The 23,256-nt window shown below is 40.3% G+C and overlaps 1 protein-coding gene across 3 annotated transcripts in view; it reads left to right on the top strand.

The window, feature by feature from the left end:
- The window catches only part of LOC117232159 (von Hippel-Lindau disease tumor suppressor), a 105,574-nt gene extending 82,798 nt beyond the window's left edge, over window positions 1–22,776 (top strand). For all 3 annotated transcript variants that reach the window (XM_033491354.1, XM_033491356.1, XM_033491355.1), the window contains exons 2-3: window positions 19,124–19,471; window positions 20,290–22,776. In XM_033491354.1, the coding sequence (XP_033347245.1) occupies window positions 19,245–19,471; window positions 20,290–20,587 (525 nt within the window). In that variant the 5' untranslated portion in view covers window positions 19,124–19,244 and the 3' untranslated portion in view covers window positions 20,588–22,776. The remainder of the gene's footprint in view (window positions 1–19,123; window positions 19,472–20,289) is intronic.
- The last annotated feature ends 480 nt before the right edge of the window (window positions 22,777–23,256 follow it).

Here is a 23,256-nt window from a genome sequence, read left to right as displayed (position 1 = left end):
GATAAGAGGCCTGTATCGAGCTGGTTTCGAGACGAAAATTAATGGGCTTCTTCTTTGTTGAAAGGTGTTAGAGAAGTTGGGAAGTAAATTGATGGGTTATTTCTTGTTGGGGAACCGTTTATGTACTCTGTTCGATGAATTTTATCCACAGTGGAATAAAATTTGTTTATTCGATGGTTAACATGATACTAATCAAAACCTACAATTCAAAGAATAGAAAAGCATGAATCTTCAAGTCACTAGCTATTAATCTTTCAAGTATCAAAACATTATTCTTTTAAATTATCAACTTTAAGTTTATCATACTATTTGACATTCTTAAAATATCTACAGAAACATCGTTGATACCACTTAATCATTCGCACTTACCTCAGTTTCCAAAATGTCCTCCCTCCAAACTCATATTCTCTGAGTTTTCCTATTTTCACCCTGCTACGATTCTCGAATTTTTATATTTCAATTTCACACTAATTTTAGCATACCAGAAGAATTCGTAAGGTTTTCAGATGACGCCTCAGACGAAATTACATGTTCAGAGTCCAGACTGTAGATATTGTGTTTTCTAAAGTTAGAAAAACATAATCGGGTCGAAAATAACTGAACGAAGAGTGCAGCATAAACGCACTAGGCTTCTTCACGAGAACAGATTCTTTCTCTACGATGATCGCAGCCGAAAATAAATGCAGGCAGAAAAAAGTATAAATTGAGAGACGGAAACAATTTTTAAGGCTTTCCTAAACGTAACAACGTTAACCCAAAATTCACAGCTCCTGCTTGAGTAGTGCAAAATTTTCGTCCGATCAGACCCGACGTTACACACCCAATTCCTCATCTCCTTTTCGTGAATGTCAAAGGGAACGATGGTGTTTTCAGTACCACAAACAAGCAGCAGCTTCTCTTCTTGCTGGTAGTGTCCCTGCGTTACCTAATTGCCAGGTCCGAAGCGAATGTGTATGGCTACGCCCGGGCCAGCCTGTGTATTTCTCGCTATCGTAATTTGTACGCTCAATTATCTCCATTGTTCTCGCGATCGAGCGCGAACACAATCGATATACAATGGGCGTTTTCGTCTGTTTGCCAACCTATGGTCGGCCACAAAGCGCGTGGAGAGTAGACGGTTACGTGGCTGGAATCAGTGCTGGAATCGGCAGCATAGATCACCCCATGGACAACCGTTGCCCGGCTACGAGCAAATAGAAACAGAGTATGTACCAGCATTAATCATTTTCGGTATCTAACTGTTGTATTACACCTTTGTTCTTTCTTCTTCGTCTTCTTCCTTTTTCTCTGTATCCTTGTCTCCTCCGTGTTAACAACTCTTCTTCCTTCCGGAAGGAATTTTTTAGAAAATAATCGATGAAAGAGGATAGCGAGGTCGTAGAATTAGACTGAAGTTACTAGTTGTGCTTCGAGGGTTGTAAAAGAGTAATTTTAAGTAACACTAAAGCATTACTAAATGATGTGAAACTTATTATGTAGTTGGATCTAATTCTTTATGATTTATAACCAGATTACAGATTGTATATTACATATATATGCACATATAAATTATGCTTATAGATTATAATGTATAGTTAGAAAAATTGGAATGTACTAGAATAATTAGATTATAAATCGTGCTTGTAGATTATAAATTAATAAATAAAGATATATAGATCATAATCTATAAGCAGAATTTATAATCTAATTATTCTAGTATATAAATACAATAATAAGTGCGATTTTGTATGAACAACTTTGTATTCACTATGCGACATGTGCGGCTGCGCATGAATGGATCTAACTACTTAATGCTTTAACTGGCAATTTCACTAAATCGGTTCCATTGATTGTGTTCTGTCTTTCTCTAAAAGTAGTGTATCGTTGCGTATGTATTTGCAAGGTTGTGTTGTGATAACACTTGAGTCATTTAACGTAACATTTGGGGTTTCACTTATTTAACGTTGGACTAGAATAGCTCAGTACTGAAACTTGTGAGGTATCTCATACTCGTGACGGTGGTTTAATCGAAGCTTTTGATAAGCTTTTCAATAGTTCAATTGTTTGAGCTGCATAGCTCAAACGATTCGTTGAATTTATTGGTTCATATGGCTTTTGGAATTTTCTAATAAACCTTCCAATGAGGTTATTTCGCGATTTCCGCTATAATATCGCGATTCATCAAGCATAATTAATTTTAATTTCAATCTAGTTGATCTCTTTTCTATGGATTATCATTGACTGGTAAATTGTTCATCGGATCGGAATATTAATTTCACTTGTTTGCACGAAAAATTTCTATTTCAATACGTTCAGTATATTCTATTTTGCACTGTTGCGAGTGCCTAGTGAAATATGACAAGGTTTTCATTAAATTGCTTCAGATCTTCACTATGCAGTTTAGAACGTGTGATTTGTAACTTGTCATAACTACTGTTCAGACTCTGTAATACGTTCCTGCATCGATTCGATCTTCCCATGACTGAAATAATTTATTTTATCATCGAGAAATCATCTTACTTTCGTACAATTGTGGAAGAATTTGAAAAGTTCAAGAATTAAATGGATAAAATGTAAATGCAAAAATTGTCCAAGTATTCAGGTATGTTAGGAAGGAGAAATTTAGAAATACGTATCCGATGCATGTTAGTATTAAATCCTTTGGTTATTAACGCGTTATCGACCAACATAGGCTACTCCAATTAATACCACCCCTTCTGGCTGACGAAGCTTTGGTAATAATTGATCTTTTAATCCAGTTTTATCTCGTAAAATATTCTGTAAACTTCGCTAAATCTGCTAGAATATTTTTAAATACATTTTCATTTTTGCATATTATATACATTCTGTCCACTTTTGCGCTTTTAAATTTCCCACAAATGCATAACAATCCACAGTCCACTCGTCGTTATGTTATTTCCAATGTTACAGTAACGAACAAAATTGAACACGTACCCTTTAACAAATTTTTTTTTTAATTAGACCAAACGACTTGTTTCTTTTTCTTTTTTATAGAAATTAGAAGGATCAGCTTAGTAGATGACTTGTAAAAAATATTGTAAAATACGATTTTTAGCCGGACCTGTAATGAAACTTTAAACAATACGTGTTCTTCGCTATTCCGAGCAATTGGAATTTTTTTCGAAAACATTTTCGAAACAATGATACAACTTCTGAATAAAAAATCAACTTGTCTGGTCCTATTTCAAGGAAACTATTCGTATTTTAAAGACTGTGTGTTCAGTTTCGCTCATTGCTCTAGACACGCAACGTTTCGAAATCGTCTACCGACGCGAGCAACAGAGTAGCCGCATATATCCGCTAAATTTCAACGAAATCGCTTGTATATTTTCGCGAAATCGGAAGTCTTTTAAGACCTTTCCTTACCTCTTGGTGGATTTCTAGTCGTCGATGTTATCGTAGCCCGATATTTGTCGTTTCTGTGGCGAGTTCGAGAGGAGGGAAAACGCCAACCCGGAAACGTAATAAAGCGACGATGCATCTGGGAGCGGTGCGATGCTCGGCTCGCAGCCGCAATTTCTCTCCTTCTGCGACTGCTCGGCCTAAGTAAATACTTGCCGATCCTGCGGATTGCTCGCCGCCGCAGCTGCATCGTCTTGTCGCTGTCGTTCTGCATGTATCTCGCAGCAAATTAAGGCTCCGCTGTTTACCGAACCTTCAACAGGATACTGGTTCTCCTCCGCGTCGATGCACATTGCGCTTTTGCCTCTCGCTTCGATCGACTCCGGCGATCGTTTATGGTTCCGGTGATACACCAGCTGCTACACGAAATATCGGCATCGGGGGGTGTTTGTTTGTCTGTCTGTTTGTTTGTTTGTTTGTTTATTTGTTCGCGCGGAGATGAGGAAGGGGGGAACAGGGCAGCGTATTTTTGGTCTGTTGATTCAGAATGAGATTCGAAGTTTAGGTAGCAGGATTAGAAGTGAAATTTTAATTTTCCGTGAGAGACAATGGAAATCAAAAGTGAGTATACAGTTCGAATAGGAATTTGATTCATAGGATTTATGGTTAGGTTTTTTTGGGGGATTAGGGATTCTCGTTGTTTATCGAGACTGTTTAAATTGTTTCTTTAGCTTTTAGCATTTTAATTCGAATTCCCTGAATATAGATATTCCCTGAATCAAGATTCAGTAATGGTTTCATGTATTGAAGAGAAATTGAAAGATCATGTTCTCCACTGATCAAATTACAATTTTACTTTCTAGTTTTCTTGTTTCCAATTAGCATACTAAAAACTTACTGCTGTTAATTAAATTGTCCAAACTCGGAGAAACGTTCTTTTCCTTTGAAATCTGGTGTTGCAGACGAGTGTAGTGTCTACAAGGAAGATGTTAAAGTGAAAGTTAAGTAAAGATTCACTCGTTATAGAGTACAGAGAAAGTTGGATTTTTGGCCAGAGTATCTTCAGCCAAGTACAAGAAGAGACAACGTAATAAATTAGCGAATATAGTCGTTAACCTTTTCACTGCTGATTCTTAGATGCAACGATTAAAAGTATTGTCATGATTTTCATGACGATGTGAAAGAGTACAATAGATCTTTATTAAGCAAAGTAAAGATATCCATTCTCGCGTCTGTTTATACAAGAAAGTAGCTGATGGATCTCCCACCGCAACGACGAACATTCATTGAGAATGATCGAGAAGACGAGGGATTATCCAATAAAGAAGTATTAAATTAGCACTGTTACCTCGACTGATGGACGTAACTACTTAATTGATCGATTTCTCCCTTTTGATCAAATTTTCTTGTACCATCGATCTAGTAGAAATTCTTTGTTTTTTAATGAAACGATGCTTAACCTTAAAAGCTATTTTCTAATTCTCTAATTCTTTGATTGTCCTCCAATTTTTTAATTTCTCGACTATGCAGACCTTCGTCCTTCTGAACCTTAATTTTATAATCCTTCAATTTCCTAACGCTCTAATTCTGTAATTTCCCGAACTTCTAATCTCTCGTTAATTCAGTCTTAAAATTCTATAATTCTGCAAACTCTTCAAAGCTTCGGTTCTCAATGTTTCTAGACTTCTGAATCCTTAGCTCCTCGAATCCTTTATCTTCGCGATTCTTCAGCTTTTCCAGTCGCTCAATTCCGCCACTTAAACGTTCTGTGATAATTAGACAAACCAGCGAACCCACACGAGCCGAAGTTTCCTATTTTCGCAATTAACTTGCGTTTCGAGAATGCCTCGCGTAACGATCGACAAAATAACTGATCAAAAATCATTCCAAGTTCCATCCGCGCGGTAAACAGGGCGTACTTCTTGCTCGGCTTCGTTAAAATTGAAGCAAAATTCAGCAACCGGTGCGTTTCGAATTACACGTTCGTTAAGAAAGTTTCACCGTGGGCTGCGTTGCCGGCACGGAAAAGATCGCCTGACCAAGTTCGACGGTTCATTATTTCCAATTTGAAGGGATCCTTGCCTCGTTGCTGACGGCCATTTCGCGGAGTTAGTTGCAAATTACCAGGGAAATTACAACGTCGGCTCGGCTCGCCTCCGCTAGCTGTAATTTCACCGGCACGATAGTCGAAATCGTCAGACAACTATCTCTCTTGGATCCAACCCTGTAACCTTTACCTCATCGATCTAACCGTGCTCACTTGCTCCTCCACATACTTGCTGTTTACTTAAAGGATTTTTGGGAAATATCTGTGGAAATTGAGAAAATAAAAAATTATATTTGCTTAATGTTGTCTTTGATACTAAAGTTATTGTTCCAACAACAGGTCAGTGTAAAATGCTGTTGGTTATAAGGTCTTCTAAAGAAGTTGAATTTGACGAAAGATTTAATTTTTGGTTAATCTAGTTACGTATGTTTCGTATTAATGTTTCACTTAGAAATTTTCATCTTCTATTTCTAGTACAGGTTTAACATTTGACAGGTTTAACACTATACATTTGTAAATATTTAAGATTCCATGTAAATTGTAGTAAGCCGAAGTATGTACATACTTGAGAATTTGTATAACCAGTAACAACGTGAAAGGAAGTTCGAAGGAAGAAATTAGCGTATCGTCGACTTAATAAACATGTAAAAAGCACAACTTTCGATATCCAGTCAAGTCTAAGAAACTTCCTACGAAACTTTACGCTTGCCACGCTTAGTACATATTAGCATAAAAAGGAAGACATAGGATCAGGTAGCTTCAACAACTTACTTATCCCGTGAACTTGAAAACTTAATTGAGCTTTGCACGAAATAATCAAACATCTTGGATAAACGCTATCTTTGATAAAATAATCAAATTATAAGAAAATAATTCAGCAAGTAGAAGTATAAACAATTAACCTTCAGCTCTAAAATTTCAAGTTTCTCTTCACATTCGATCTGTAAATCGATACGATTCTCTCAGCCGAGAGAATCGAAAGCTCTGACCGCGATGCGGCTTGATCGACCCCCAATCTTGCAGGACAATTGCGAGATATTTTAGCCTGGACGTTTCCATTTTCTCCCCCAATGACGAACACGCGACTCCCTCGAACGTAATTGCGACTCGCGTTATGCAAGCGACAAGAAGGAGATACGAAACGAGACAAGGAACAATAGAGTCGTGGCTTTTAAGCACAATTTCTCGCTATCCCGGCGTCGGAATCACCGGCCATCGACTTTTAACAGACTCTAATCTGTCAGCGGAGAAAAAGCCGTTCGGGGGAAAAGTGGATGATGAACGATAACGCGTCTCCACCATGTCGAAACGAGAAAATTCTTCGATCAGTCCGTGTCCTCATCTTTATCGATCTTCTCGATGAGCCTTGGCCGATGATATTTTTTTCATTGATTTATGTTTAGTTATTTTATCGAATATCGAAAGTTCCATCTACTGAATCTTGCTTTGCTTGTATTTATTTCCGCTATTTGTTTCATTGAGTATTATATTGATTGAATTTATGTTTGTTTTTTATTTTACCGAGTATCGGAAATTTGAATCGTGCATTGATTGTTTGTTTAAATAACAGTAGATTAGTTTTGAAGAAAATTCTTCAATCAGACAGAGCTTTCGTTTTTGTCGATCTCTTTTGACCGTTGATAATATTTTTCGATAGATTTATGTTCGTTTGTTATTTTATCAAATATTGGCAATTCGATCTTGAATTTCGTGTTGGTTTTATTCATTTTTGTTATTTATTTCTCCCAATATTGTATTAATCGTGTTTATTTATTCCACTGAATATTAAAAGTTCAAATTTTTTTTTTCTTTGCTTAAATTCAACGTACAGTAGGTTAAGCCGAATCTACGCTGTTTCACTTCGAAGAAACACGTTTCATCCGTGAACTATACCGAGGATGAAAGCAGCGTTCATCCGACGTGTTTCTCCATAGTAAAACGATGTAAGTTTGGGTTTAGTTTTACAGTAAAGTACCGTAAGGCCACTGAATTTCTTTTCGGTCGGTCGCATTACACAGCACAATTATTTCTCATTTTCTGTGTATGAACTTCCTTCATTTATCTTCTGTGTCCGCAAACACATTATAACTCCCCCGCAAAGAATCATTTCCAGGAACATGTAACGAGTACGAAACAACCATTTTTCACTTTCTGCATGTCATATCAACTTCATTCGCCTCTCCTTGTTTCGCTCGTCATTGCGTTTGCCCCACGAGAAATTTTCTAAGCCCATTGATACAGTCTATTTAATTTATTTAACATCTGCAAGAAGATGGCTTTTTATTTTCTATCGGAAGAAGCTATTCGTGGCAACATTTTGTTATCGTTTCTTACAGCTTGCTACGATCTGCAAACAAACAGTTGACGTGTATATTTTATGAATTAGAAAATTAACAAGGAAATTAATAAAATAAATAAATGGAAATATTTATGTTTCACGCGATTTCCAAATTCCAAATTGTAATCTCTAACTGGCATTATACATCGTCGTGTGATTTTTTCTCACAGAAATAAACATACGATATTTTTAAGAAAACCCGATACACTAAAGTAATATTTTTATTTTATACGAACGCTTCGCGTTGAGCTGCCGTATTTTTAATGGCGCAACTATAAATAGAAATAAACAATGGAGTATAACAAGTAATACTATATAGCAATAATAGTAATTGTTATTACTAAGGAGAAATTACAACCAACATTGTCGCTGTATTTTTAGGAGATATTTTAGATTTGTAAAATTAAAATTTACTTGTAAAATAAATTACTACGTGCTAATAATAAATAAGATAGAAAGAAATAAGCGAAAACACTCAGCATCCGGATTGAAATTCCGTCGAAGACGTCGGAAATTAATACGAAGAATCATTTCGAACGATATTGTTAGCGTAATCCGCGCCAGACTGTAATCTTCGAATCCACGAACGAACAGAAGTTTCGTGGAAACTTGGAGTCCCACGGGGAAAAACGGCACTCGCGTCGCGATAAATCGCGAAAGATATATAGAATAACTTCTTATTGCGGCTTTGGTCGACCGACGTAAATCTTGCCGCCCTTGTCATCGCTAATTCTAACCGTGGGGTTCGTCGATATTCGCTCGTTGGTTATATCGGTCATTGATGTCCGACAGAGGGAAAAGTTTTAATGAAAACGGTGAGCGTGAAATTCCTCATAGCCGCGATGAAATGCTTTACGACCTGTTGAAGAAGGAATTATTATGCTGTTCGTGTATAGCTCTCGGAGAAAGGAAATCGATTATTAGAGCAGGGGATGGGGCTTCGCTTTTTTCGGATCCTCGGGTTGGCAATTGTGGAATCTGTTACCTTTGAGAGATCCTGGTAAATTGATCGGTCGACGTAATTCCGTTTATATTTTGTTTCGTACTTGAGCGCTTTCTTTGTACGCGCAGTCCGAAGAGTAACGAGATCCGATTTTTGACAAATTATCGTATCCTTCATAACGTACCACTTTCATTTCATATCGTTCTTTGAAAAATTCTCTATCATTTCTGCTGGCTTTCATCGGTTACGTTCTTTAGTTATCACGTTTGATCAAAGAATATCAATCAAAGCGTTTTTCTTTTTGACGATTTTAACGAAGAACGAAATAAAAATGGTTTTTCTTTTTCGCTATATATAAAAATCTTTTTGCGCGATAGTTAAACTTCTAAATTCTCGACATTCAGAAATGACATCAAGCTTCTGTAAAAATCGAAGAAAAGATAAATCTGTAAAAGCTTCTCGAATTTTGTTACACCGAAAGAGAATTTTTCTCTTTGCCACTTACGATTGACTTCGCTATCGTTTCCGACTAGAAACTTTTTGTGAAACGAATAATCGGGAAGAAACGCCGTTTAAATATCAGGAAGAGGAAAATTGTAGAAATTCGTTTCAGATATGTCGACGCGTGCATCGTGTAAAATCATCGTTATTTCTGTTCTGCTGCCGTTCATCACGGTGGTGGTACTCTCATCCGCTTATAAAACAGCAAAACAATGGCGGAGAACGCCAAAACTCCATTACGGCTTTTCACCGGAAAAGTGAAATCCCGGAAACGCTAGATACTCGCGAACTTCCCATTTCTGTTTGATAATACGCGCATATCCGAGCAATCGATTGTGCGCTTTTCGCTGCCTCCCCTTTGACGCGAAAATTTAATTGAAAAGTAGGATTTCGCGTTAATTCCATTTCTTCGTTTGGTTCTGGTGACCATTTAACCGAGAAATCGAACGTTCCAATTGGAATCAATATTTCATTAATGATAAAAACGCGTTTAGAAGAAGATATTTACAAATTACAAGTATTTTAGAATTAGGTAAATTAGAAAGCTGTAGGATTTGAATTATGTAGATTTTTTTGTTAATAATAAGCCGTTGATTTTAACACTAGAATTATCAAATCCATAAGAACCATTGGTTTCTATCTTTTATCAATTAAAATTGCCATAATCATGCAACAGCTCTTGATCAAATTTATGTAGATCTCTCCTGAGATCGAAACATAATTATATTAGGTTGTCCGAAAAGTTTCTTTCGTTTTATGAGGAAATAACAGACGCACAACGTTTTTTGTTTTATTTTGTCGAATTACGTACGATCCATTTTGTTCTGTTGAGATGAACACCGTGACATTTCACAGACTTGGTTTCACGTTTGTACGAAGGTGCACTGTTGTAAAAAACACGTTTGCGAAAGAAAGACACTTTCCGGACAACCTGATACATATTTCATTTTCACCATACCATTTTGATTACAATTAATCACATACATTATATTTACTTATACACCAGAGAATAGTTGTTTTAGCGTTAAACGACTGGGATTGTTTAGAGGAAATGAAAGTCACGATATGCTTGCGTAATATCTTTTATCTGAACTAGTGAATGAATAAATTTCACATGGTCGTAGGTAAATTATAGACTGTGGAGAAATAATTTAATTAGATCTTGAAACGAAGAAGCAGATAAATTAATTTGTCACGGTAGGAAACTGTATTCTCAGAAACGTGTTAATTTTAGTAATAGACTTTTCACGAACAATCATTGGTTAGTTGATAAGTACAACTTATATTTATAGAACAGGAATACTGGCACGCCTTCATTTGTCTCGACATTTCTCACTGACGCACGAGATCGTCGGAGAATGTACAGCTATTTGATTACCATCCCATGATTGATTGCCTTGGTTAAATAAACGTGTCTCGCGTCGAGTTAATGTCAGATATTATTTAAATGAATTATTAGCGATCCTGGCTCGCCAGACGGTTCTTGAACTTTCTCAATTTATATTTAGACCGTGTCTCGTCTCAATTTATTCGCATTGAACCGTGTCAATTGCTTTAAAATTGCAATGCTTAGGTGACGTTTTGTTTCAAATCTCAAGCTTTCGAACGCTTAAACATTCCAGTTTTTCAAATTGTTTCTAATCTTCAAATATTTAAATTTTTCAACTTCCAAGTTTGTTCGCGTTTAAATTTTCAGACAGCTCCTGGATTTCCAAATTCTCGAATTCTCGCATTTTTCAATTTTCAAGCTCCGAAATTTTCGAACTTGAAAATTATCCAACATCCACATTTTCCAACACACAAATCTTCAGACCATAAAACTCTCGAATACTCAGGTTTTCTAATATCGAAATTTTTACGTATTCCAACCTTCCAATTATTTGTAAATCAAATCTCGTCACATTTCAAACGCGACACTCATGAGGGATATGCTTAATTAAATGATACACTTTACTATTATTATTATTAAAATGATACACTTTTGAGGGACACCACAAGTCACCGTATTTTCCCTCGAAAAACATATCGGATATCGCTGAAAAGAGTGACCTCGCGACGAAACGTGATATATTCAATTTGCGTTTTCTTTTTTCACACGGTATAGATCCATTAGATTTCACACGGCCGGTACCTTTTCTCCTAAATATTTTCCTGTTTGGTTGAGAAATGGAGTCGATATGGACAAACACGCGAAAGAGACGGTCAGAGAGCAGGAGATGAAAAAATCGGCGGACAAATATTCCAATGTTTTTTATGATATGTTGACCAACGTACCCAGTTGGTTCGGCCTGTTTGGCTAGAAAAATAGTTTATGTCCGATCGATTTTCCGACTCGTATTCTGTCTCCTTCCCTTGTCGATAGTGGTTGACGAAAATATTCATCGCGTTCGAATTTTTAAACAAATACTGTTCATCCGTTGGACGTCTACGATGAATTACCAAACTTTCATGTTTGATTTATTTAATCTTTAACAACGAAACTTTTATACAATTCGCACTAAGATGTAAAATATTCTTATTTCGAAAGCGTAAAACATACCTATACTTGGTAATTACATTAAAAAGGCCACATCTCATCAATTTCCTCTCCAAAAGTGCTTTAACTTTAATAATTTATATGCTACTTTATGGTACGTTATTACCAGAATTAATTGGGAAAATTGTAGTTACAATATCGTAAATGTAAAATCTGCAGATTGGCGATGTTTCGTCCGGTGACTCTTTGCTTAGCCCGGAATATATCCCTCGCTCGAGGCAGCCACTCCCTATGTCAATATAATCAGTTGGACCGTGATAATCATAAGGAGCTGTCGTAAAACTAAGCATTTCGATCTGACCGTTAAGGCCATTGAGTGGTACAAACCACCTTCGAGTCAAAATGTTCCTTATGGTTATTGCTTCATCAAATAAAAAGTGGGGAAACGTGGATTTTCCCATTTTTCCCCGGGATTTTCACTCGTAAGAGACCGGTGGTGGAGCAAGAGTTTTCCTCTGCGATAACATCGTCACCGAACTTCACTGGATCTACGACTACAGATCAGTCAACATCTCTGCACTGGGTTCACTACTTTAACTCAGTCAACATATATTTATTAACTATATCTACTTTTTATAACTCATTAACTAATTAACATGTAGTATCGTGGACGAAAGGCCTAAGAAATATCGGGCGAACTATGAACAATGTCGCGAGAGCCGAGGCGTCGTCGGGCCCATCAATGTGTCATCGGTCTTCTCAAGTGCATAGTTTCGTGGAAAAGACCTACGTGACCCTGGCCACGAGCGCCGGCAGAACACGTGTGCGGTGGGCCTAGGAAAAAGACAACGGAATGCGGCAACGGCCAGAGAGTGTGATTAGAAAAGCAGAGTGCGAGCCGAGGAGCCGAGTGCGAGTTGAGCGGAGACAGAGGTTGCGAGTGGCGTTGCCGAGAGAGTGTGGTTTGCGCTGTTTTCTGTGCGTTTGGCGTGAATAGTTCAGGTTGAACAACAATCGTCTTTTTCTGTCTGATTAACATCTCTATTGTCCACTCTTTGTAAACACATTATATCACGATATTACATTTTTTGGGGGCTCAGCCGGGATTGGACAAGACAGAAAACGAAACGGTTTAACAGAGCTATTCGAGCTAGTTGTGAATTTACCGGTACGCGGTGCGGTAAAAGACGATATCGTTGACTGTTTAAGTTCGTGTAGTGTAAAAAATGGCAAACGTCGGGGACGAACGATTGTCGGGTGAAGAGGGTTCGACGCTGGAGGAGCTGAGGAGTAAGCTCGCGCGAATGAACCTCCCTATATCGGGTGCGAGGTCAGTGCTGATTGCAAGACTGAATCGGGCGTGTAGGGCTGGACAATCGTATCGTAAGGGATCGACGGGCGGTGAAGAGCTAACCGGTCAACGAGATCTAGGAAACGTACAGAGAGCTGAGCGTGATTGTAACGAAGATGAAGATGTTGAGAAAATGAATACGAAGGAGTTGAAGGAGCGCCTCGCTAGTTTGGGTTTAAAAACGACGGGAAGAAAAGTAGAATTACGCGCACGGCTACAAGCGGCCATGGATAGTAACGACATATCGTCGGAAGAAGAAAGCGACGACGAAAGTGAGGATGAAGATGACAAGAAAAACGCAAGAGGATACAAAAGAGATGCGCGAAGGGTGTATCAGGACCGCGATGAATATTGTCGAAGGGCATGCGTTGGTTCGACACTGAGTTTTAGAGACGTCGAAGATGCATTAGAGTCGTTTAGTGGCGACAAAGGTGAAAATGTCGAACGATGGTTCGAGTCGTTCGAGGAAGTCGCTGATACGTGCATGTGGTCGGATGGGCAAAAGGCAGTCTACGCCAGGAAGCTGCTGAAGGGATCAGCGAAAATATTTGCGAGATTCGAGTGTCATGCCAGGACTTGGCATGAGTTGAAGAGGGGGCTAGTGAAAGAATTTTCGGGGAAAGTCAACAGTAGGCAAGTTCATCAGAAACTTGAAGAAACGAAAAAGGAGAGTGATGAAGCATGTTTGGCTTACATGTACCGTATGCTCGAAATAGCTAGCCATGTGGACATGGAGGAGGAAGCAAAGGTGGAATACATAGTGGATGGAATAATAGACGACGAGAACAATAAGGCTGTATTGTACGGCGCTACGTCAATCAAAGAGTTGAGGAAGAGGTTAGTGATGTACGAAGAGCAGAAGAGTCGCAGAGCAAAGTCGATTGTGAAGCCGGCTAAAACCCAGAAGAACGGGAAGCCCAGTCAATCTGTAGATGTAATGAAGAAAAGAAGATGCTTCATTTGCGGTAGTGAGGATCATCTAAGTGTTAAATGTCCGGAGAGGGGAGAAGGTGTTAGGTGTTCCGAGTGCAGCGGATTTGGACATATTGCAGCGAGGTGTACGGCACGACCGAAAGAGACTTGCGTAGTGTCAAGATCCGAAAAAGGGAAGTATGTGAAAGAAGTGGCGATAGATGACTGTAGGTTTGTGGCATTAGTGGATACGGGTAGTGATCTCACGTTCATCCGGTCAGACGAGTATGCGAGGTTAGGGTCACCACCGCTAGGTAAATGCAAGTTTAAGTTCGACGGTTTTGGTTCCGCTGGCATTGAGACCTGGGGTGAATTCACTAAGGTAATGACGGTTGACGGGTGTAAACTGCCAATCACTTTGCACGTTGTTTCAAACAAAATATTGATGAAGCACGGCTTGTTGTTAGGCACTGATTTTCTGGATCAGGTAGAGTTACGGGTTAAACGGGGCGAAGTGACTTTCTTGCGGCTTGACGAACAGACTAACAAAGACGTGTCGGATGTGTTTAGAATTAACGTAGTAGAACAGACTGACGAAACAGACCTAACACACGTACAGGAACCGCATTATCGTGAAGCGATTCGAGATATTATTAAAGGGTATAGGCCGGAGAAGAAGAGAGACGTCGGGATAACCGCGAAAATAGTTCTGAAAAGCGACAAACCGGTAGCGCGAAGACCGCGAAGACTGGCGCCGAGGGGGAACGGGCAGCATGTCGACCAGGTTCAGAAATACCTGAATTCCACCGTAAACAGAAGCACAGGGAAGACTCCTTTCCAGCTACTGGTCGGAGTCGAAATGCAAGTCAGGGAAGAGGCGAAGATTAGAAAGCTGATCGACGAAGAGTGGGCCGCGAGGTTTGAAGAACAACGTCGCGAGCTACGTGAGGACGCGAAGAGGAAGATCGCCGCAACTCAAGAGGAGAATCGTCGGAGTTACAATAAAAGAAGAAAGAGCGCGAAGCAGTATCGAAGGGGGGACCTTGTCGCCATAAAGAGAACGCAGTTCGGCGCAGGGTTAAAACTCGGGGGCAGATTTTTAGGTCCGTACCGGGTCGCGCGAGCCATGCGGAATGACCGCTACACTGTGGAGAAAGTAGGGGAGCATGAGGGGCCCGCGCACACCTCGACGACTGCAGATTTTATGAAACCTTGGGTCCTAAACGCCGAAAGTGACGCATCTGATGACAGCGAGATAGAAGGCAACATCTGAGGGCAGATGTTATTGCAGGATGGCCGAGTGTAGTATCGTGGACGAAAGGCCTAAGAAATATCGGGCGAACTATGAACAATGTCGCGAGAGCCGAGGCGTCGTCGGGCCCATCAATGTGTCATCGGTCTTTTCAAGTGCATAGTTTCGTGGAAAAGACCTACGTGACCCTGGCCACGAGCGCTTGCAGAACAAGTGTGCGGTGGGCCTAGGAAAAAGACAACGGAATGCGGCAACGGTCAGAGCGTTAGTCGAAAAGCAGAGTGCGAGTTGAGCGGAGACAGAGGTTGCGAGTGGCGTTGCCGAGAGAGTGTGGTTTGCGCTGTTTTCTGTGCGTTTGGCGTGAATAGTTCAGGTTGAACAACAATCGTCTTTTTCTGTCTGATTAACATCTCTATTGTCCACTCTTTGTAAACACATTATATCACGATATTACAAACATATACTCATATATGTAGTATCGGGGAGAAGGGCCCAAGAAACGTCGAGCTAGCTACAGACAATGTCGCGAGAGCCGAGGCGCTGTCGGCTCCATCAATGCATTACCGGGTCCTTCAGGTAAATAGCTTTGCCGAAAAGATCTACGTGACCCTGGCTACGAGCGTCTGCAAACTTAGGTTTGATGGCTTTGGTTCCGCTGGCAATAGTACCTGGGGCGAGTTTACAAGGGTAATTACGGTTGACGGGTACGACTTTACTGTCACCCTGCATGTTGTTTCGAATAAGGTAATGACAAGACACAGTCTACTCTTAGGTACCGATTTTTTAGACCAGGTAGAGTTGCGAGTCAAACGGGGCGAGGTGACATTTTTACGACTCGACGATCAGACCGACTGTCGCGAGGACGCGCCGGATGTACTGAGGGTAAACGCGGTAGAACAATCCGACGAGATCGACTTGTCGCATGTATGAGAACCTCATTACCGTGAAGCCATTCGGGATATTATTAAAGGGTATAGGCCGGAGAAGAAGCGAGACGTCGGAATAACCGCAAAAATAGTTCTGAAAAGTGACAAACCGGTGGCGCGAAGACCGCGAAGGCTGGCGCCGTCGGAAAGAAAGGAAGTAGATGATCTGATGGAAGCGTGGACAAACGAGGGTGTCATCAAACCATCAGACTCGGAGTCCGATAGTGGTAGTCCGAAAGAAAGATGGCTCCGTCAGGGTTTGCGTCGATTTTCGTGAGCTTAACGAACTCATTGAGTGTCCACATTTTCCGTTGCCGTTAACTGAAGATGTTTTAGATGCGTTGCAAGGCGCCCAGCTTTTTACAACAATAGATCTAAGAAGTGGGTTTTTCCACGTAAGTCTAGACAAGGATAGCCAGAAGTATACCTCTTTTGTTACGCCCACGGGACAATACGAATTTCGGAAGTTGCCGTTTGGTCTGAAAATTTCCCCTATTGTGTTCCAAAAGTATATGTCGAAGATCTACAAAGAACTGACGGACAAGGGTATTGTCATCGTGTACATAGACGATATCATTGTCCTTGCAAAGAATTTAGAGGAGGCATGGGAACGCTTGCAAATGGTCGTAGAATTAACTGGGCAGTATGGGCTAGTCATAAATTGGAAAAATGTTGTTTTATGCAGAGGGAAATCGAGTATTTGGGACACATAGTCTCGGGAAACACCATAAAGCCGTCCGCTCATAAAACCAAGGCCGTTGCAAACTTTCCCAAGCCAACGTCGGTTAGAAAAGTCCAGAGTTTCTTGGGACTTACAGGATATTTTCGAAAATTCATTAGAGGGTACGCGAAGATTGCCAAACCTTTAACCGATCTGTTGAAAAAGGAGATAGACTTCAGGTTCAGGGTATATCTGTTAGGTATGCCGTTTACTATTGTTACGGATTGTCAAGCATTCGTCATGACGATGAGAAAGAAAGACTTGTGTGTGCGTGTGGCTAGATGGGCCTTGTTACTAGGCGAGTTTAAGTATCAGGTGTGTCATCGGCTGGGAAAAAGTATGCAGCATGTGGATGCTCTGAGTAGGAACCCCCTGCCGAGCACTATGTATGTAACGGAGAGAGAAGACGTGCTGATTGCACGGTTGAGAAGGGCACAGAACGAGGACATTGAAGTCCGTAGGATTTTGGACGCCGCAACGTGCAGTCAGGCCGATGGGTATGTACTAAGAAACGATATTTTGTATAAGGAGTGTAAGGACGATGTGCTAATAGTAGTACCGAAGGCGATGCAGACGCAAGTAGTCAGGCAAGCGCACGAGCATGGGCATTTCGGGGTTACCAAAACAGGAGCTATGATCAAGAAGGACTTCTGGTTTAAGGGGTTACGCGAAAAGGTCGAACACGTAATATCCAACTGTCTTGACTGTATCCTAACCGAACGGAAATTAGGTAAGCTAGAAGGGAACCTGCGAAATTACAAGAAAAGAAGAAAGCGTGCGAAGCAGTATCGAAGGAAGGACCCGCGCACACCTCGACGACTGCCGATGTCATGAAGCCTTGGGTCCTGAACGCCGAAGATGACGCATCCGACGTCATAGCGAGCGAACATAGCATAGCATAGCGTCATAGCATAGCGAGAATGGACATAACATCTGAGGGCAGATGTTACTGCAGGATGGCCGAGTGTAGTATCGGGGAGAAGGGCCCAAGAAACGTCGAGCTAACTACAGACAATGTCACGAGAGCCGAGGCGCTGTCGGCTCCATCAACGCATTACCGGGTCCTTCAGGTAAATAGGTAAATAGCCGAAAAGACCTATGTGACCCTGGCTACGAGCGTCTGTAGAACACGTGTGCGGTGGGCCCAGCAATAGACAATAGAGTGCTACAACGGCCAGAGAGTCAGTCGAGAAGCAGAGTGCGAGTTGAGCGGACATGGAGTGTGAGTTGGCGTGCGACGATATCGTAGTCTGTCGTTTTGTTATTGAATATCACTCATTAAAATACCTTAAACTTTAAACTCTACAATCATTACTTGTCCTTACTCTAAGAATCCACCAGTTACTACATATATATTAGGTCATCCCATAAGTTCGTGCCGACTTTTGTGTATACATTTCATGTGTCGATTTATAAACATACGGCGATAAGGGACCAATGCACTTGAGCTTAGCTGATCGAGAACAGGCTAGAGCAGATTTTCGTGTATATAAGATCGTAATATAGTGAACACAGTGACTTCTAACAGTAAAAAATCGTGAGTGAAATGCGTATCCATTTTCGACATCTCATGTTATATGAATTTCGGAAAGGAAGTAACAATTGCCACGAAAAACGTATGTGCTGTTTACGGAGAAAATGCTCTTTCATCTCGCACCTGTAGGAAGTGGTTCCAACGTTTTAGAGCTGGGAATTTCTGTTTAGAAGACGAGGAACGCTCCGGGCGTTCTCCTCAGACAGACGAAGATAAAATTCGGGATCTTGTTGGAAAATCACGAAGTTTGACAGTACAAGAGATGTTCAATGTTCTGAAAATACTTACGACAACGATTCATAGGTGTTTAAAAAAAATAACACATATAACCGCTCGAAAAACGGCACGAACTTATGGGATGACCTAATATATATACGCAACATGCGTAATCATCTTGTCTAGAAGTTGTTGGAAATAAATAACATATTATAACCTGTTACCTCAGTGTTATAATTACTTCAACTACCTCTATTATCTTAAATGAAATAGGGGACCGATCAGTTTCGTGGCGTCGATTGTATATCGTAACGGGAATTTACGACTCCCGTTGACGCGCTTCTTGAGATCGCGTCTCTCCGCGAACGGTCGACAAAACAGGCGATGTTACACGTACAAGTGAAGTTATTCACAGTAAAATCGATGAGGCATGCTGATATTAAATAAAATCACAAATATCAGGAAGAAGGTGCTGTGAAGCTTTTCTTTACCAAAATCTTCTTCGATGCACGTGAATCAGACAGCCCTCGATTAATCCAGGTCCGTTTGATTTTCTGCTTTCAGTCGTCGCGAAATCGTAACTCGAGGGGAGGAGAAGGTGGCAAGGCGGAAAAAAGAGCGATATTTTGAGCGCAGCGAAGTTTCGCAGTTGGTCAAAGGGTGAGCTAAGAAAGGCGCCGGAAGAATGGGGGAGAGCCAGGAACAACAGCAGCCCCTGCTTCGTTCGATCAACAACGTGTACGTGTCCCTCGTTAGGTTCATCAACAAGACGATGCACAACGTCATTCTCTACTGGATCGATTATCAAGGTCGGGCTATCAGCTACGGTGTATTGTCGCCTGGCGATTGCCTCGACATCGACACGTTCGTTACGCATCCGTGGATCTTCGTCGACCAAGAAACCAGAGACAGGTAGGATTCCTCGAAGATTCCTAAAAAATTCTTCGAAGATTCTTCGAAATGGAAAAATTGGATCCTCTCGAAGTCCGTTGAATTTCCAAAGGCACTTTTGAATCTTAACTTCCTCTCTACTTTTGTTATGTCGATCGTATTTGAAAGGAGCCATAGGGTCTGTTGCTTCTTCCCTTCGCGTTTTCCTGATTCGCGTGGTCGAATGGTAAAAGGAACTTTCGAACGATCGAAACAGACGATGCTATCTCCATTAATGCGGTTAGAGTTTGTTCTGTGGGGATCTGTGCGTTTTGTCCGGACGCTGAACGAAGAAAGAGTTGGTTTAAAAACGTACATTTGGATCTAAGCAAAGATTTTACGTGTTTAGATTTTTAACTAATAGGAAACGCGGTGAAGAAGAAACGTATTGCAACAATTCTTAAATTCTAGAATTCCAGAATTCAGGATATGACAGATATAACGATCGAATAAGAAACGTGGTACTGCATGTTCGCCACACAAGAAAGTACTTGTACATGTCTCTATTGGAACTTGAAACGCGATAGCCATTACAACTTTGCAAGATTCAGCTTCATCAAGCGAAGCCAACATCGGTCTTCTCGTTACCAAAATTAAACTACATCACCGCTTCTCCCTCCATCTTCCAAAAACCGATACAAACCACTTCCCCAAAGTCCACCTTCCCATTCAGGAAAAGCTTCAAAACGCTACATCTCTTTCTTCGTTCAACGCAACTCCGAATTTGCTTCATGAACAATGATTAGACCATAATTATCAAGCGAATGGAGGGCAGCTGGTTGCACGATGGGGGTTTTTAGGTACACAGTGAACCAGAAGGAGGTGTTCTTCCCGGAGCCGAGTCCGTTGTTGTTAGTGAGACAGGAATGTCGCAATCCCATCAGGGTAGCTTTGCATCCCCATCGAAGACGCGAAAGGACCGACGTCTTCATCACGCTACCGATTTATACTCTGCGCGAGCTGTGTCTGAGGGCCATCAGGCGTCTTTTGACGCACGATGAACAGGCGTTTCAGCTCGACATTCCGAGGAGCCTTCAGTACGAGCTCGCGATCATGCTGCTGAAAAACGAGGAAATAAGTAACGCTCGAAACTCGTAGCGATCGATTCGTACGGCTTAGCGAGTGTCTTTTCTGATCCCTGGATCTCCGCCATCGTGATATTCAGGTGACTCCGGTCGGAAGATTCTGCCAGTACAGCGGTTGGTTTGACGGTGGTTTCGCGGGGAAAGCGTTTTCCGGTCTATTGGCTTTGAAGAGGAACTTACTTTGGATTTTCGGGGTTGCTGCGGCATAGCTTCAGGAAATTGGACTTGGAGGCTTCTCAATGGAAGGTGGGATATTTCAGGACGGTTTTTGGAGGATCCGTTGGCAACTCCGCTGGTTTTTAGGCAGCACGCAACGAGCTAGGGATTTTCGAACGATGTTAGAAACCGCGCGAGCGACTACATATCTGTTGATCGCTTTATAGCGCCGTATTTTGACTCATAAAAGTATTTAAAAACTTAACATATAGAAATTATACATTTCGGAATTTCGTTAGTGCTGTAACGAACACGCGAGTTGATATAACAAACCCGAAAGCGTCGTGTATGGTAACTTAAGTATTTGAACGCCACAACGTGGGAATCTTTTATAGATACATTACGCGAGTTATACGGAACGTTTCAGAATTTCGTTAGAATTCGTTGTAGCGAGATACGAGTATCTTGATACATTGTTAAGATTTGAGAACGATGAAAACGTGGCAGTTCGATTTTACATAGAAGACCAAAACGATAGATATTAAAATTGTAATGCAAGTACACTTAACAGAAGTAAAAGAACACAAAAATCTGTAGAAATGTTATGAGTATGAAATCATGAAAATTCGTGGAAGAAACTTCCCCAGGAGGAAGTTTGGATTACAACAAAACTATATAGCAAATTCGCGGAACAAACGTTTGGCTCGATCGGCACGTGTTTGCCTCGATTCACCGAAAAGCCACGATAGTCTGCTGAGTTACGTCGCTTCCCTCTCGAAACCACGATACGTGTACAATGTGTACATACGTGTAATATATGTGTGTATTTTATCGCTTGAACGTTTCGAGCTTATCGGCGCGCGCCGAATTCCTCCAGAGCCTGTCCGCCTTTCGCGAAAAAACCACCAGTTTTAACAATTTTTAACCAGGCTGGTTCCCGAATCTATTTATCTCTTGTTTCGACAATCAAAAAAGCTCTTAATATTTGGAAAAAAAATTGTAACATTCAAATAGATTATGGATTTTCGTGACAAAATTTCTTACTTTATGAAAATAATTTAAAATATAGGACCTGGGCAGATATCTGTTTCGTCTGTTAGGAACTGCGGCGAATATACTCTTTGTATATTTTGTACGCTTTTGTATAATATGCCCACTCTTCGAATATCGCCGCTTTTAAATTTGATCGATGATGGATCGTTTATCGTTTATACACGATATCAAACAAAAAGCTTTTTTCATCCTTTTCGATCTAATGAAACTTTTGGCAATAAAAGAGATCGCGATTAGATTGAAAATAATTCAACGAACGCAGTAGAGTTAAACGTAGAAAATATTAGAAACGTTGAAAATACAGTGTATCGTTGTTTCAGTTCTTTGATATCGTTTAATTCTTATCGTGCATTGTTATGCAAGTTGCACGTCTGTTCGAAGCGCGAAGAAAATTAAAACATTCCACGTGATTTCTGATATAATCGATAAACTATCCGCTTCGGTAATTGTCTTCCTCTTTTCTTTTATTTCTCTTCGTTGATTACAATAATCAATAAACCGTAAGTAATTAAAGTCTGATAAATGTAATTCTGAATTAATTGCGAGATTAAAAACGATCTGCGTTTGGTAGATTAATTAAAAGTAGGCTCTCGAGGGAACAAATATTTTATTCGTTTCCTTCGCAACTCATTTTTATCAATTTTTCAATTTGATAACAGTTTCATATATATAATTAGCCTACGGTCGAATGTTACTATTAAAGTATCGATTAATCGTGGTTATTAGTAAGTTTAATTTAAGGTACATAAAGGAGCGAACTGTTGCTCCCGTAGAAATAATCATTCATATTTTTCATATCCTATATTTTCGTAATGAGATCTCCTAAACATTCGCTGGTGTTCCATCGGTGGGAATGTTGCTACTTTTTAAGAGACTCCCTTGTGATAAGGGACATTGCGGTAATCTTTTATTAACTCGATGTAAATTACCTGACTTGTAAGTATTTTTACTCGCGAATACTTTTAAGGTGATTAAACGGCATGAGAAAAAATAGTGATTTATTGTTTCCTCGATGAACCTATCCATCGTTCTCTCCTTTCGTTTTTAAGCTTCATTTTCCCATTGGTTGCGGACCGGAAGATTTACGATTATCAGGAAAATTGTCCGATAAAACGTAGATGTAGGGAAAATCATTTGGAATGGGGAACGCCGTTGTTTGATTATTTAAAAAAACATTTAATTCTGTTTAAAAATCTTCGCCATTGAACAATTTATGTATTTCTATTCTGCTATCGTTTCAACGTCGATTCGACGGTTATGGGGTAAAACCGAACATCCAGGAGGAAGAAGAAACATCCAGGATAAACGCTTCGAACGACGAATCCAAACGAACAATTAAAATATAGAATCTTCCGAAGTATGATTTTAATGAATGATTATTTTAAGGGAAAGGGTGTGTTTCATCGCCGAAATTTTGTAAATTTTATCTTGTATCGATGAAACAGCTACAAGATAAAATCAAGCATATCGGAG

Source organism: Bombus vosnesenskii, unplaced genomic scaffold (genome assembly GCF_011952255.1).
Source record: "Bombus vosnesenskii isolate JDL3184/JDL3185 unplaced genomic scaffold, Bvos_JDL3184-5_v1.1 scf7180000013285, whole genome shotgun sequence".
NCBI classification, from domain to species: domain Eukaryota; kingdom Metazoa; phylum Arthropoda; class Insecta; order Hymenoptera; family Apidae; genus Bombus; species Bombus vosnesenskii.
The sequence above is the reverse complement of the archived record's forward strand: the minus strand, read 5'-3'. Positions and strand labels throughout refer to the sequence as shown.